The sequence below is a fragment of the Anopheles merus genome, unplaced genomic scaffold (genome assembly GCF_017562075.2).
Source record: "Anopheles merus strain MAF unplaced genomic scaffold, AmerM5.1 LNR4000037, whole genome shotgun sequence".
In the NCBI taxonomy this organism is placed as follows: domain Eukaryota; kingdom Metazoa; phylum Arthropoda; class Insecta; order Diptera; family Culicidae; genus Anopheles; species Anopheles merus.
In genome coordinates this window covers 44361-60587 of record NW_024427617.1, presented here as the reverse complement: position 1 = coordinate 60587, position 16227 = coordinate 44361, and the positions used below count along the sequence as shown (strand labels likewise).

The following is a 16227-nucleotide window of genomic DNA, read 5'->3' as shown; positions in this document are numbered from 1 at the left end:
CAATATCACCTGTTGCTTCCAAAAGCACCAGATCATCGGAATCCATTATCAACAGGTATGTCAACACGCTAGAGTGCGCATGAGCGACTCCATCACCGTCAAGGCGGACGGTTTCCATGGCGCGAATCAATGTACAAACAAATCGTAGCGAAAACTTCCTGCCCGATAAAAAACAATCACAAACGTCTTGACTGCTGGTGCAGTGGAAGTTTTTTCTTTGTGGTTTGCCAAATCCCATCGCAATGGACATATCCACCAAACCCGTATTTTCGTTCTCCCTCAACTACAAAGTGTTCGACAAGCTGGTGACCTGCGGGAAGTACGACGGGATCCATTCCTGTTTGACCATGGTCACAACGGCGGACAAGGTAGGAGCTTGCCTTTGCGCACCCTATGCTATGTGTGTGATGGTAGTGTGACCCTCGGCCAAAAGGAGACTCGTGAAAACTAGTTCACCGTCTGTGTACCAAAACCGGAGAGTTGCGCTCGATTGCTGCACGCGCTTCGTTCACACTACCATCATCACGAATCGAAACGATCTTGAGTGTGATCGATTTCCGCTCTGCTGATTGTGCATGACTTTCTCAACCCTCTCATCCACCTCTTCCACCCCGTCCGGACAGATTCTAATCCACACGCCCCACAAACGCTACGGGCTGCAAAACTCGAAGCTCTCGATTTCGGAAATCAAAAATGACATCGCACTGCTTAACATGAACTTTCCGATACGGGCGATCGTGGCCGGGCGGCTGAAGAAGGACGACGAACGCGACGTGCTGGTGATTGGAAGTCCTTCGCATGTGCTAGGTAGGTGGCCGTGTCGAGTGCAGCGACCGTTTTATAGAAAGTAACTTCAACTGCTGGATTGCAACCGTGTGGGTTGCATCGTTTTGCTTTCTGTCTGTCTGTTTTCAGCGTACCATGTGGATGAAAATTGTAACATGTTTCAGAGAGATTTCCACGAGGGCGTACGGTCTGCCGTGATCGGTGGCTACGCAAACCAACCGGGCAATACGCTGATCGTTGGCGGCAATGGTACGTATATGGGGCAATGTTTTGCATTTCAATGTATATTTTAACAGTCTACGAAATATTCAAATAACATATATTGTGTATTAGTGAAATAATTTAATTGCTCCTTTACATGTATGAACAATTGATACGATTAAAATTATTATAAAAGCTATGGTTTCTAATATCAATAATATGGTTATCTAATACAACTCACAACATGCTTAACTCCACACCAGGGTATAGTCGGTCAGTCATGACAGTATGCTGTTTGTGAATAAGATTTGAACCACGTCCTGCCTTGTAGGCGTCGGTGTGTTTATTTTTATTAATATTCTCCTAACATGGACTCTCGCTGTGACAATAATTGTAGAAATGGAAAAATAATCAATTTTGGTCACTTAAAAAAAACTGGTTTAATTGAGATAAACCCGGCAATGGCAATAGATACTACGTAGCGAGATGCAGATCGTCTCCCTTGTGATCGTCTCTGCCCGTGGTTTGTGGTGAAAAAGGAAGAATTGTAAAGATGATTTTAGGAATTTATGTATATTATTCATGAAGATCGACCAGGAAGGACTGCTCATTTGAGAATTATATTAAGGCATAGAAGTTTCTAAAAATAATATTTTTAAAGTTAATTTATGTTCTTTAATAATCATTCTAACCGGCAGTAATGCTGTAATTTACGTATTCTCGTTGTTAAAAAAGTATGTATTTTAAGTAATCTATTCAATATAAAGTCGATCGAAACATTTATTTTACACTAGAATATCATTATTAATCGCAACAGGGCTGCCTAGGTATGCTTTTTTACGCAATCACAAACAAAACTACCGGTCAAGTGGTTACGGGTGTGCTGGTCAAAAGAGTCCAAAATACAGCAAAGCAAATAATTCTATTTATGTTTGCAGCGGTCGTCCGAGGCTACAATCAGGAGGGCACCGAAGTGCTGTGGCTGATAACGTCTGGCAGCGTGGTTTCACTGCTGCTAATCGATATCGATAAGGACGGTCAAAATGAGGTAAGACATTATCACTGACACACACATTCTCACACACGCAGGCAAGCACCAAGCTTTGAAGTTGATGTATTACTAGAATTGAAGACATTTAAATCAAACAGAAGAAAAAAACGCCCCATCAAACGACTGTCAAACCTTTCGAATTCGAATTACCCAAATTACAGCTCATCACCGGCACGGATGATGGATGCATACGGATCTACAATAAGGAAGCGCTGCTGCACGAGTTTACCGAGGGCAACGAGATACAGAATCTGGTCGCCCTGCGCACCGGCCAGTTTATGTACAGCGTCAAGAACGGCACGATCGGTGTGTTCGAGGAGAACGTGCGAATGTGGCGCATCAAGTCGAAGGCCCGCGCCACAGCGATGGCCACGTACGACATTCTGGGATGCGAGGCGAAGCAAATGATCGTCGGCTGGAAGAGTGGCAAGATCGATGTACGTGATCCCCGCACCGGGGACGTTTGGTTCCGGATGAAGATGAACGATTTCGTGTGCGGGATCGCTTGCAACGACTATCGGGGGATCGGGCTGCTGGATCTTGTCGTCGTGACGGCGGATGGAGAAAGTAAGGCCACGGGGATCGGGCGTGTGGATCGATGAGATCACACGATGAGACACGTGCTTCATGCCCTGTTTTCTCTCTCTCTCTCTCTTTTTGCTTTTCCGCCAGTAAGGGGATATACGACGCCAAGCGTCAACATGCTAACGTTGCACAACGTTGCCGATGAGGAAATGAACGCTCTGCTGACTCAGAAACAGAAACTGCTGCTCGAGCTGAAGCACTACGAAAACAACATCAAGTACAACAAGGAAATCCTGAGCAACACGAGCGAAAGCAATCTGGTGCAGAGTGTGCCGGACAACGTCGGCATCATACCGTCCAACACGCGGCTACAGATCGGCATTTCCACCAGCTACGATAGCAACGATATGAACATCGACATCACCGTGTCGACCAACAACTCGACCACGATTCGTGTCGTGTTGATCTTTGCTGATCAGCTGTTCAAGGAGGAAACGCTGATCGCGCACCTGACGAAGGACGTTTCGCGCATACTGATACCGCTCAAGACGCTCAAGGACAATGCGCAGGACATTCACATCAAAGCGTTCGTCGGCTACCCGAGCAGTGTGCAGTTTCACGTGTTTGAACTGACCCGTCAGCTGCCCAAGTTTGCGATGTACACCATACCGCACAATCTGACCGGGTCACCGAAGAGTGTGTGTAAGTATGCCGCTTACGTTATGTGTGCAGTTTTGTTTTTTTTACGCGCTTAGTCACCCGGTATTTGTAGATGAAGTGAAGATCATCTGATTATTTTAAACCGCCAACACGTGCTTGCATGCATAAGTCATCGACATTCGACCCCAAAACCGAATGCCCGAACCAGTTTTGCTGTGTGGTGTGGTGGTGGTGCTGGATGGAAAACTGTGATTTGTGTTGTACGCCTTAACCGTTCGTACGGATGCAGTGCTAAAGCCCAGTGATGGATTCCTTTTTCGGCTTCGATACCAGTCTGCCGGGTGAGAACGACGAGGAGTAGGAGGAGGAGGAAGCTCGCCGATTCTTCCAGGCAGCACCGCGGCGCACCGCCGAACTGCATTCGCCGCTGCAGCGGCGCCGATGCAAAGAAGACATCTCGGACGAGGAGGAGTATGACGCCCTGAATGACGAAACGTTCGGTGCGGCGGACAAGGGCGACTGGAAGGACATCCACGAGCATCTCGTGCGGCTGGAAAGTTGCAGGAATGGGGGGCGAACCGGTTCCTTCCTTGGGGAGGATGAGGACGACGGGGGCAGCAGCGACAACAACAACAGCGAGAGCGGCCGTAGCAGTGTGGTGGCCCAAAGCATTGGCGATGAGTTCGCGAACAAGCTATGGCTGGATCCGAGCATCTGGGGTAGCCCGGCGAAGGTTCCGGCTCCGGTGCAGCCACCGTACAGCGATTATAGGCCCAGCGGTACGCCATTTTCTGCCCTGCCACCACAGCAGAGCGCCTTTCGACCACCGGAACCGGCGCATCCGATCGGGGGAGGTGGCCTGCCGCCAAAACCGCCTCCCTCACTGCCACCGGGCTTGTTTCCACCCATGAAGATGCTGTCAGTGGAGGACATTGAACGAACCATCATCCAGCATCAGCATCAGCAAAATCAGCATCAAAGTATGCTGCAAAAGCAAATGTCACAGCAGCAGCAGCAGCAACAACAACAACACCAACTCCATTACCATCACAACCAATTTCACCAGCAGCAGCAGCAGCAGACACTGCAACCATTCCGCACACCGGCACCGGTCCCGGCCCAACCACCACCACCAGTGAAAGCTCGCGATCATTTCACACCCGCCAAGGAGGTAAAGAGTATGCAGCCGCCGATCCCGATGATCTCCTCGCCAGTAGCAGCACCACCGTTACGGGTACCACCGGCGCTGCTCACCCCGCCGCTTTCGCTGCTGGGCGCCCGAAACGCCGGCCCCGCTGCCCTGTTCCCGCCCGGACCGTCGCAGGATGCTGAACAACGCGAACCGTCTTCCGCTTGGTTTGCTGCCGTACAACATGCTAGCCGCCCGACCGTACTCGACCCCGATCAACAACCTGGCGATGCATCCGGCATTCCCGCAGCGCTGCTCGTACGGTTCCCCGCTGCAAGGGTTTCTGGGTGGCCCCGGCCCGGTACAGATGGGTCCGCCACCGCCGCTACCTCCTCGCCATCCGGGACCAGCGCCGGGTGGGCCGCCGCCATTTTTGATGCAGCGCAGCCCGACGCCCCTGCCGACGAACCAGTTCAACCAGCGGCTGGTGCAGGAAATTCAACAAAACCATCCGCTGCTCGCGTTCAACCGACAGCTCGCTGCGGCCAGCACGCTCAGCGTTTGCGGCAATGGCGTGAACAAAGCAGCCCCGCTAGTAGCCCTGCCAAGGGCGGGTTTTATGAAGCAGCAGCACCATTTCCAGCAGCAGCAGCAGCAACGATCCCGAGTAGGCAATGGAATGCCATCGAGCACTGCAGGCGGCGGGCAGCCAGAGGAGCGCGATGAGTACGCAAACATGATGAGCAATCGCAACAAGCAGTGGCTAATCGGGATAAAGCTGACGCAGCTCAACTCGGACGCACCCTACTTTAACGATTACTATTTCACCGTGTACAAGCAGCGGCTGGCAGCGGCGAAGGGCGAGGGCGATAATAGGATCTATCGCGAAAATCAGCTCAACCATCCGTTCACCCAGCCGGAGGAGCATGCCCAGCTGCTGTTACTGTCGCTGCTGTCGAAGAACGGCAAGAGCGGGCTGCTCGGCACGAACCGCGAACGTCGCAGTTCCGAATCCCGCTCCAACCCGAACGGCGGTAGCGAGGGAAAGGATGGCTCAGCGCCGACGGGTGGTGGTCGAGCGTATACCCCGCTCCAATTTCAAAATTCGCTCGGCAAGCTGCAGTGCGGTAGTGTGATAGCGCCGCGAAAGCTCATCGACGCCGACGTGATGGGCAGCGACCAGCTGAACGGAAATGGCGTGCCGGCACTTGAACCGCCGCCCGCCGCTATCCAGCGCAAAGCTCGCCATGTGCTGCTGCTTATCGAGACGCTGTACAAGTTGGTGCTCAAGCTGGAAGATCTCGGCAATCCCGTTGCGATCGAAGCGATGAAAGCGCTGCGCGAAAAGAAAATGCGCAAGCGAACCAGCAGCACCGGCAGCGGCAGCGGTGTGGCGTGTTTGTCAGAAGCGGGCGCCAAGATTGGCAACGCATTGATAATTAATCCGAATTGGTAATTTAATGATAGTCACGTAAGATGATTTAACCAACAAATCCCGTTAATGTCGATACTAAGCTTCGGTTTTTTTAAATTTAATTTAATTGCTCTCAATCTGCTTTTCAATAAGCGAAATATTGCGATATTACCATATACATTTTAATGTGAAAATCTAGAGAAGACTAGTTTTTAGCCTAACACACACCCACACACACACAACCTCACACTTGTAAAGTGTGGCAAGGGAAGAACTGATACTGAGTTGTCGATGATCATTTAATGTTCCTTATTTATTAGGCTTTGCGTATGTAAAACACACGTGTGTGTGTAAAAGGGTAGCGTAAACTGAATTGCGTATACTCTGTCACACGCCGAAATGAATATATTCCATGCTCCTCTCCATATAAACCCCTGTGAACCGAATGGTATCGTTAGATATTGCTTTTGCAAACCGTGTTATATAGTCATTTAAGTTTGGGCACGACATATAAAGCCCCCCCCTCTTACCTCCCCGGTTAGGTTATTAGGTTATCCGCATGTCGTGCTCGTGCTGATATTTAATTTCGCCCATAGTGTTTCGCGCAAACAGAGCACGTGCGGTTTGAATAGGATTGCAAATCGATCGAATCGAACTCTTTAGTGTAGTGTAAGTTAGTTAACTGGCCAAGGATGACAGACTCGATGTGTACAATGTGGCAGGGGTTTCCCCAGGCGTTCTCATAGCTGTGGGACACTTTATTGACTCTTTCTTAAGTAAAATGTAACGGGAATTGGACTCTATAGCACCCTTGTTGGACATATCCAATAGGAATTTCCAACGAACCTTTCCAAAAAGGGTGCAATAGAGTCCAATTTCCGTCATGTGAAGTTCACTTCCCAATTAGAAAGAGTCAAGAAGTAGTGTCTCATAACTATAACCAGGCTAGAACCCCTGGAAAATCCTGTAAACTGCATTTGAGCCACTTTGTCACATCCATCCGCCCTCTACACAATTAAGCTTCACGTGCAATGAGAAATGGAAAGAGTAGCTGTAGACACTGTAAAAACTGTCCGTACCCGCTTACGGCACTATCAAACGAAACATTAAAACACATTCGTCTCTTCATTCAGTAGTACATAAATCTATAGATACATAATTTTATAGTTGAGTGCATTTACCTGAACTTGTTTTTAGACTAATCTTTCGATAGCTCTTTTTCACGTGTCCGTTGGTGTTTATCACTCACTGAACTTCTTTACACGATTACTTCTTTCCTTTTCAAATGTACTAGCTAGATGTACTATGGCACTGCAATTACTTTTCGGAAAACTTAAAACCTATTACACTACTCACTTGAATTGCTTTGATTTCTCTACCTACTTTCCAATATAAGAACGGTTAAAAAATGTGAAGAGAGCCAACATGCCAAGAAAGCTGTGTAAATGAGCATTTTAGGCTATAATCTTGAACATAAACTTAAACACTGAGCAGCATAAAAAAACTGCAATTGAGTTAAACTATCCATGTAAAAGCTCTGTAATTAAAAAGCAATCAAGCGCAAATTCCGAAACATGCGATAGAGAAAATGTGTCTAAGAAAAATGAACAAAAAAAGGAGATATCCACGATGGAATTGTCGAAAAAGAACAAACAAATAAATCGAACTAATTTTTTTGGGTTTCTTTTGTTATGATGCTTATGAACGCGAGCAAAATGGGTCGTTAGTTTTTGTGTTTTTTAGCGTAGAATTATGGTGCAATATCACAATATTAAAGGAGGATTTGTTGTGATCATAGCAACATCGCTAGTTTAAACGAAGTGTAGTAGGCTTTATTGAAATAGAGAATAAATTAGTCTGCATTTTCTTTTCGTACGAACAAGAAGTTCCAACAGGATTTACGGAAAGAAGGTTAAAAGGAGATAAGGGTTATTTTATATAAATTCTAAATTATGTTTTTAATTTTCTTTACAGATACAACTTGAAACAAACCACGCCCCACGAACCACGATGGCCTCTTCCTCGTCCAGCAGCAGCAGCAGCAGCAGAATGTCGGTGATGGACCGCGACCTCTGTCTGCTGCTGGTGGAGATGTCGTCCGAGAAGGTAACCGTGCGGCAGAAGGCGTTCAACAAGATGAGCACCATCCTGAACAACCGGGAGGACGATTTTCTCGACTACATGGCATCGGATGCGTTCGAGACGCAGTGGTGCGCGGTGCTGGATGCGGCTTACCACGGCATACAGAAGCAGAGCTACGCCATTACGACCCAGGTGCAGAGCAAGAACCACGACTACGTCGTGGTGCTGCACAAGCTCGTTGAGCTGGCGATGGATCGGGATGCGCCGCAGCTACCGCACAGCCAGCTGATCGGGTGCTTTGTGCGCGCGATCAACGATCAAGCGATGCGGGACAGTTTTGGTGTGTGCTTTCTGCACGTGCTGAACAAGTTCGTGCTGTGCTCCAAGTGGTGCCTAACGCCGGTGAGCTACGAGCACTGGAAAGGTAAGCAGAGGGGTGAAAAGGTTGATTTACTTTATTTAGTATTAAACGGGGATTTTTTTTGCAGAAATTCTTGACTGCTGTTTAGTGATGCTGGATACAGCGCACGTACCAAAGCACTTGGCGGCCAACTGTCTCTCGCTGGCTGTGGTGAAATTTTTAGCCAACTGCTCGATGCAAACACTGCTGGCGGACTATTTGAGCCGGCTGATTGTCCACCTGCGCCAGGCGGTAAACGAGAAGAAAAGTAACGTTTTATGCGATCTGATAAACATAGCTTTGTACATAACAGAAGCGGTAAGTAGCGTTTAGCACCATCTCCGAGGTGGGTTTTTTGCTGTCTCAAAGCTAAACCTAATCACACTTTGATCGCCACGTGCAGATAGCGGTGGATTGTAAGGCGAAGATCATTGCATTCTTGGAGTCGCTCGTTCCATGCACGGTGAAACTTTACAAGGAAGCAAACTTGCGCAAGGAACAGAAAGTGTCACTGTTCCGGTTGATGCATCTGTCGCTGATAATGTTGTACCCGGGAGGAAAATCTCATACCCTTGCCAAACCACTGACCCGAGACGGTTTGCAGCAGGTCGAGGACGATGAAGCGCGAAGGAAAACGTTGCGCGAATATCATTACATACTGACGAGTGAAATGAAGGCACGGGATCAGAGTTCGTTCTTTGGCTCGAATGAGGCCCCTTTTGCTGATGGTTTCATTGACTTTGCCGCCCGGTTGTGTTATACGGTAAGATTATTTGAGTTTTTTTCTGCATTTTTAAAGGGAAAATTACTACTTCTTACTCATCCCTTTTTCAAAGGTGTACTGGAACGAGGATAATTGGAAGGAATCTAGCGGCGAAGAAACGGCCGCAAAGCGAAACAAACAGTTTAACAAACTGCAAAGCATCATGGAGATGGTCGGTACTGCTCCAAATCAGCTTAATTTGCGTTGGTACGATCACGCTTCCTCTTTCATGTAGAAAAGATCATTAATAAACATTTTCCTCCAGGTTGTACATCCTTTCTGCGGTTCTAGACAGATATGAGGCAGCACTTACTAGCGACGACTATGCGCAACTGTTGCAACTGTTGTGCAATGTGCAACCGAGCCTACAATCGCCGCACGAGCATGATGCTTTCTACCAGTGCTGTTCCGTGCTGCTCGCGTTCGAACAAAAGTCAACCCATCGATCGTTGAACACAGCGGCGGCCAGCGGTGAATCGATTGGCGAGCTTTGGGCCAAAATGATAGCCGCTGCGTTCCGTGCCTGCACCAACACCGCCGCAAGAACGTGCGCTAAATCCAATCTCCTGCTGCAGCTATTGATTCGCCATCGAAAGTATCCGAACGTCGGCTTTCTAAACAGCACCGTGCTGGAAGCCTTTTACACCTATGCCGTGGAGAAGACGAACCTTAACGTCGGCACGGTGCTGTCCATCCTGGAGACGGTGGGCAACGCCGAGTGTCTCGGCAGTGTCGACGGTGTGCTGACCAAGCTGCTCAACTATCTCTATCCGCAGACGCGCGAAACACAGTCGAAAGCGATACTACACGCAAAGGAGCGGCTGAGCGCAAAGACGCTGGCACGCATTTCGATCCTTTGCGTGGTGACTACATGTTGCGCAATGGATGAGACAGAGCGGCACACACACGCCGGAGTGCACGATACCTTTTACCGGGAGCGAGACGGGCAGTTGCAAACGCTCGAGCAAAGACTTCGCTACCATAGTTTAGAGGAATTGCTAGCGTTGGAGCAGCACAAAAAGGAAGGGATTGATGCGGAATCACCCCAAGGCAGCGCACGAATCTCTTACAACATAAACGAACCACTGTTTTTGCGCCTGTGTGAGGTAGTAAGCTTCGACAAGCATATCCTGCCCGATGGGAATTATTTTCTAGCCGATGGATTGGCATGCATCTGCGACGATTTGGAGTTGTACCTGGAGATGCTCAACATTTTGCAGCTGCACGCCGCGTACGATGAGCAGCAGTGCACCAGGAGCCCACTGTACAAAAAGGTTCTGCTCAAGTTCGACCTACTAAACGGTGGATTTGAGCGGCTGTTGAAAAACGATGCGGCCTCCACGCTAAATCTCATCAAAACCAGGAACCTTGCCGAGCGATTGTTGGCCATCTTTCGTGTCCCTTACCATCCGTCGGTAAGGAAGCTGCTGCAGCAAACCGAACACACGTTCATTATGCGATGGGCAATCGGGCAGATCAGTCTGAAGGAGGGGGAGGATTCGCAGTGCGTGACCGTGTTGCAGCCGGATAAACTGGCCACGGAAGAGCAAATGCAGCGATGTTTCCTCCACGTCGTAGCGGAATATCTGCAGTACGAAGGGCCAAGCCTGAACGAGGCTCACGAGCTGCTGGATCGGTTGGAACTGAATGTGTTCAGCAGTTTGGATTTGTTCTATCTGTTTGATCTGTGTCGAATACTGCTGGCGCAAACTTCCCATGAGGTGGTGGCCGTATGGGTACTGAGAAACCTGGTAGATGTGTGCAAAAACCACTACACCAATCCTGACATTACGGAGCAGATTATCGATCTGTACGGTGGTAAGTTAATTGTAGCTGTGATCAACTGAACTCTCTTCTCAAATTGTGTTTAATCCGTTTCAGCTTTAACCGCCTTCGTGAGCCCGTACGAAGACATGATCCGCAACGTAACGATCGTGCTGTACTCGTTCGTAAAACAGTGCGCCAAACACACGTACTCTACCGAGCTGCAGGTGAAGATACTGGCGCAGGTGAAGTATCTGCTCCGCGCTTACCCGCAGCACATCCGTACGCCAACGCACGAGAGCATCTACAACGGATTGGTGCCGTTGCTGAGCAGCCCAAGCTATCGCATCAAGCTGGAAGCGGTCAGGAATATTCTGCACTTCATGCAGCTCGAATGGTCACATCCTGACCTTTCTTCGGTTCCGTGCAGCTTTTACGAGTTTCAGCTGCAACTGTACGATCAAATTCAGTTCGAGGAGCTACTAGCGACCGACGGTGGGATGGACATGAACGATGAGAGAATGAACGTGATTAGCGGCTGCCTTCAGCTGCTGTTGGGCATCTTTCGCATTAGCTTCATGCTGCGTCGGCGCGCGTTGTGCGATTTTGTGCTGCTCGTTCAGTTGGGAAGCGTAAACGATGGTAAGTGTTGTTACAGCAATAGCTGACAATTAAAGTTTAATTATTGTATAATCATATTTTTGTCCTTCTTCTAGACAAAATGGCAAACACCATACGGCTTATGCGCACCTCCAGCGATATCGACTTCTGCCAGCTGCTTCAAGCTAACCTGGACACCGTACTCGAGCTATGGCTAACCAAAGGGAATCGGTTGCTGCATTTCCCGTTCCGTCTAGCGGGAAAGATCGCCACGATCGAAGAGTTTATCCAACTGTTCAAGAAAAACATTTCCTTCGTCATACTCTGCATGCAGCCGGAACGGTTCGAACAGTTCTGCAAATCGATTGGCGTACAGCAGGCAGAAATGGTGAAGGTATGTTTTCGGTTGGAATGAATTTAAAATGATAAATGACCAATTTTCCATTTCATTACCAGAGTATACTGCCGAAATGTGTTTCGTTCCTTCTGCCCAAGTACGCCAAATGTGAAGGGATGGCGCCCAAGTATGATGCAATAGCTAGTCGGATGCACAAAGCACTTGCCCCTATAATAAGCACGGTAGATCTTAAAGATTACGTGTCGGAAATTATCAAACACCTCACCCACCGATTGAACGATCACGTTGAGCTGGGCAAGCTGTTGGACCAGGACCTGCCAAGCTGCTTCGTTGCCGATCTGTCGCTTAGCAAAGCCACTTACTCGACGGCGCTCGAGCACCTGAAACAGTCGGTATGGGGATCGCAATCGTTCAAGTACACGCTGCTGAGCAATTTGTGTTTTAAAAACAGCTCACCAATTGAACGCACCCTAACGGATGTCAAACGCTGGCTTTGGGCGGCTGATGAACCGGAGCAGAAAATGGTACATCTCTTCCAGTACACGGTGTTTCTCGACCATCTGAAAGAGTACATCGGACAGCAGAAGGAACGCGCGTTCAAACCCTATCTCGTGCGAGATGTGGTGTATTTCCTGTGCAACTTGTTGTCCTCCTTTCCCGCCCTACGACTTGCCACGCTCAACAGCTTCGGGCGGTTCCTGGAGCACGTGGTCGCATCTAGCGATGCGTGCGAGCTGCTCTCGGAACATTTGCACTTCATAGTGTCATCATTGCTGGAGGTGGAAAATGTCGATCCGGCATCGGAGATTTCTCAAAAATCGCTAACTCTGCTACGGTTTCTGATCTTACAACACTCTGCCGCGTTTGCGGGTGCGATCGGTAAGCTGAATTATCTACCAAAGGACGAACGATTCGATCAGTTGCGGCTTGCTATATCGCGCCAAAAAACGATCGGTCATGAAAATGTGCTGCCAAGGGAAGAAATCGCGGCGCTGATTGAGTTGCCCAATTTAAGATACGAAGATTTGGCTGCGCTGAAGATTGTGGTAAGCTTTTGCTGTATTTTGAGTGACTTGGAAGTTATATAATTATTAATTTTTTTATTGTAGCTCACCACCAAAAAGAAAGATCTAAAATTATTGTGCGATGAGCTGAGCGAGCAAAGCGCATCGTCGGGCGCTAATGGGGAAAGCGTGCTTCATCGGTTAGTCTACACTTTGCTGGAAGTTGTGCGCAGCTCCCCGTTCGACAAGCGATCGATGGAAGCTCTCCGATGTTTGAGTGAAATAGGACCGATCGATCTGGGAACAATGCTGTTAAAATCCGACGCAGAAATGATTGCTTACGATACGGTACAGCTTTAAAGCCCTGGGCAGTAGCAATATCAATTAAATTTTAAATTTCTATCTCTCTTTAGATCAACAACTCGAAGGAAGCAATCGAACGATGTGCTGCGGTGCTGCTGAGCGAATTGAACGAGCTGATAACGAACAGAAACGTTCCGGTTGCAAACTACGCCTCACTGATTTGCTACAAAATGCTGTACGGAAAAACATTCCATGCTTTGGCGGGTGAGATTCTAAACAAAATTGCATATAGAAATCCATTTTAAATCTTAACTTCGATCATATTCGTATCTCTAACAGCCAAACTACCAACACTGCACCCATTTTTGGGAACTTCTGCGGAAGAGATCAAACTCTTCACTCGTACCACCGGACGCAGTTTGTCGTTGCGGCCAATGCTTGCCAACGAACGGATCGAGTACAGCGCTTTTGTGCAGCAGCTGTCAGCCGCGTTGCTGTCATTTTTGGGAAATACGATGATTAAAAAGCTGGCCGAACAGGAAACGACATTCGTCGAGAAGCTTGTCCCTTTGCTGGTACAGATAACGATAAAGCAATTCGAAGAGTCAATCATCGATAGCATGGGCAGCTTTGTAAGTGCTCTTGTTGCACAGTAGTAGATGCCACGGATGATAAGGAAACATTTGAATATATCTTCCTTTTTTGCAGATTAATGAGTTTTTCAACGAGTTCGCTGCCATTCAAAATGAGGTTCACAATATTTTCAATGACCCGAAAGCTATTCAACTGATGCTTACCATCGTGGAGTGTGTTCGGATACATAATCAATGGTAAGTGTAATTTACAAATTTTTGTTAATACTTTTCCTAAAAAATAATGTTTGTAATAGCTTTCCACAGTACAAAATTTCCGTTAACTATCTACGAATCGCACAAGCGTCTCAATTCTGTCAGGCACACTTTAAAGCCATCCTGTATGGTGACCTCTGGTACCGGGAGGAAGAGGAGCAAGGCAAGCATGATGCCAAACGACACCCGGAACTGCAAAACATAATGAAATCATGCCATTTGGCGATCGGCGTAAACGATGCAGTTAAATCATTCCTCAACCCAATCCAGGAACGGATGGAATATTACCGTCTAGAGCAGAATTACGCCAGATGCTTGGTTATGCAAGATGCAAGCACACCGTGGTCGCAAGATACCGCCCTGGACAGTGCGGGCACACAGAATGCCATCTTGCAAACACTGAAAGACTCCTCACTGTACGGTTTGGCTAGATCGTTACATGTCGCACCGCAACAGATTGATTACGAGTGTGCCTGGCGGCTGTCCGACTGGAATGTACTAGTCGACGCGGACGGCGGTGTTGGTCCCAATGTCCCGAAGAGAGCACCGGCTGCCGGTTCGAGCGCGCTGCTCCTACAGTCGCGATCCTTCGAGCGAGCGCATTACAAAGCGCTCAAGTGTTTGCAGCTGCGCGATGAACTCGCGGTGGAAAGTGCGATCGTGGCAGCGCAGCGTGCCGTTAGCGAACTTTTCAAGCTTACCAGCATCGTTGTTATTATTGTTTTTAATCGTATGAACTGCGGAAACTGAACTACTTGTTGCTTTTGTTTTCGTTTTCGGTTTTGTTCCTTTTTTGCTTGCTCTCCCTCATAATTTGTTTACTCCGCGTTGATCTGCGTGTTTCCCAATCACTGTTCACGCTTCGGAATCGGAATCCACTATCCGGTCGTTTGCCTTCGGTGGAAGGTGGGGCAATTTTGTGAATTGTTATATCCATTATTGTAGATTTAAAATTAGATTATAGATTAGATTAGATTAGACTAGATTATAGCATATTATAGCATGTAACTGTACGGAGAGAAATGAGAAATAAAACCCGGCACTTCTCGTTGAGCCTTGCAAGTGAATGGATGGTGTGATTATAACAGTTGGCGACGAGGCGGGCAATACATTAAAAAACGAATCGATAATGGCTACATTTAATATCGAGCCGTTTGTGCACGAGAAGTCAACTTGGCAAAGATGGGTTAAGCGGTTTGTTGGTGCTGCTAAAGTGTTTAAAGTGGATCAAGCGGATATGCAGCAGACGCTCCTGCATTACATGGGCAGTGAGACTTACAACGTGCTGTGTGACTTACTCTCGCCGGACGAACCGGAGGCGAAAACGTACGACCAGATCGTCAGCGCGTTAGACGATCATTTCGACCCCAAACCATTGGAAATGGTAGAGCTGTGGAAGTTCCGACAACGCACACAAAAGGAAGCAGAAAGCATCACCGAGTTCGTGGCGGCGTTACAACGTGAAGCGAAAAACTGTGCGTTTGGTGATTATTTACAGAAAGGGCTGCGGAACCAGTTTGTGTTCGGTTTACGTGACAAAATGATACGCGCGAGGTTAATAGGCGAAAAAGACTTAACGTTCGAGAAAGCAAAGCAAGTCGCATTCTCGATGGAAACAGTCAACGACGGTGTCGAAATTTTAGCCCAACGGGCTCAGTCAGTAAACTTTATGGATCGATATCCAGCGCCAAGAAGCAAGCGGTATTGTTTCCGATGCGGCAGTTCATCGCACTTAGCGAATAAATGCGAATACAAAATGAAAGTGTGTGCGTTATGTAAGAAGGTCGGTCATTTACAACGCGTGTGTTTCAAAATGGGGAAAGCACATGGGATGAACAATAAGAAACGAGTGAGTAGGACAGCAAATCTCGTGGAGCAATGCGAAGATAGTGACAGTCAGGATACAGAAGAGGATCAAATCCATAAAATAGATATTTTCCAAGTAGAAAATGTGAAAGATAGCAAAAAAAGTTTTGTGAACGTACAAATTGGAAAATCACCAATTAAGTTCGAGGTAGCCAGTGGTTCACCAGTTACTCTAATTAACGAACACGACAAAGAGAAATATCTTTAAAATATCAAGCTCGTACAAACGGACGTAGAACTGAGAAGTTATTGCGGTGGGAAAATTTCTGTCGCAGGAATGGCTGAAGTGAAAATCAAGACAAAAGAAGGAATAAAGAAACTACGATTGTTCATAGTTGGGGGCAATAGGCAACCATTGTTGGGTCGCGAATGGATGAGAGCCTTAAATTACGATTGGAATAAAATCTTGCATGGTAAACAGTACACAGTGGATAAAATTATTGAATCATCGAATACCCAAATGGTTTAAAAGC

The 16227-nt window shown here is 47.7% G+C and overlaps 3 protein-coding genes across 3 annotated transcripts; all 3 read left to right on the top strand.

The window, feature by feature from the left end:
- Positions 1-68: 68 nt before the first annotated feature.
- Positions 69-4228, top strand: LOC121601190 (Bardet-Biedl syndrome 2 protein homolog). The gene is made up of 6 exons (XM_041929991.1): positions 69-368; positions 624-807; positions 916-1035; positions 1926-2035; positions 2200-2605; positions 2711-4228. Exons 1-6 carry the CDS (start codon positions 243-245, stop codon positions 3316-3318), a joined length of 1554 nt encoding a protein of 517 aa, XP_041785925.1. The 5' UTR covers positions 69-242; the 3' UTR covers positions 3319-4228.
- On the top strand, positions 3183-14638 carry LOC121601202 (serine/threonine-protein kinase ATM-like). The gene is made up of 14 exons (XM_041930006.1): positions 3183-3265; positions 7741-8272; positions 8337-8566; positions 8652-9011; positions 9085-9218; positions 9277-10829; positions 10893-11417; positions 11492-11769; positions 11832-12779; positions 12843-13085; positions 13151-13304; positions 13380-13672; positions 13749-13870; positions 13930-14638. The coding sequence occupies exons 2-14, from the start codon at positions 7777-7779 to the stop codon at positions 14636-14638; spliced, it is 6045 nt and encodes a 2014-aa protein (XP_041785940.1). The 5' UTR covers positions 3183-3265; positions 7741-7776.
- Positions 3528-5808, top strand: LOC121601203 (protein PAT1 homolog 1-like). Its single transcript, XM_041930007.1, has 3 exons — positions 3528-3564; positions 3673-4589; positions 4663-5808. Exons 1-3 carry the CDS (start codon positions 3528-3530, stop codon positions 5806-5808), a joined length of 2100 nt encoding a protein of 699 aa, XP_041785941.1.
- Positions 14639-16227: the final 1589 nt, after the last annotated feature.

Excerpts from the sequence above, each read along its gene's own strand:
- LOC121601190 (XM_041929991.1), top strand. The coding sequence starts at position 243 with ATGGACATATCCACCAAACCCGTATTTTCGTTCTCCCTCAACTACAAA. Across the intron at positions 808-915 it reads AAGTCCTTCGCATGTGCTAG|CGTACCATGTGGATGAAAAT; the intron begins GTAGGTGGCCGT and ends GTCTGTTTTCAG. Across the intron at positions 2,606-2,710 it reads CGTGACGGCGGATGGAGAAA|TAAGGGGATATACGACGCCA; the intron begins GTAAGGCCACGG and ends CTTTTCCGCCAG.
- LOC121601203 (XM_041930007.1), top strand. The coding sequence starts at position 3,528 with ATGGATTCCTTTTTCGGCTTCGATACCAGTCTGCCGG. Across the intron at positions 3,565-3,672 it reads CTTCGATACCAGTCTGCCGG|AAGACATCTCGGACGAGGAG; the intron begins GTGAGAACGACG and ends GCCGATGCAAAG. Across the intron at positions 4,590-4,662 it reads CTTCCGCTTGGTTTGCTGCC|CGCTGCTCGTACGGTTCCCC; the intron begins GTACAACATGCT and ends GCATTCCCGCAG.
- LOC121601202 (XM_041930006.1), top strand. The coding sequence starts at position 7,777 with ATGGCCTCTTCCTCGTCCAGCAGCAGCAGCAGCAGCAGAATGTCGGTG. Across the intron at positions 9,012-9,084 it reads CCGCCCGGTTGTGTTATACG|GTGTACTGGAACGAGGATAA; the intron begins GTAAGATTATTT and ends CCTTTTTCAAAG. Across the intron at positions 11,770-11,831 it reads AGCAGGCAGAAATGGTGAAG|AGTATACTGCCGAAATGTGT; the intron begins GTATGTTTTCGG and ends TTTCATTACCAG.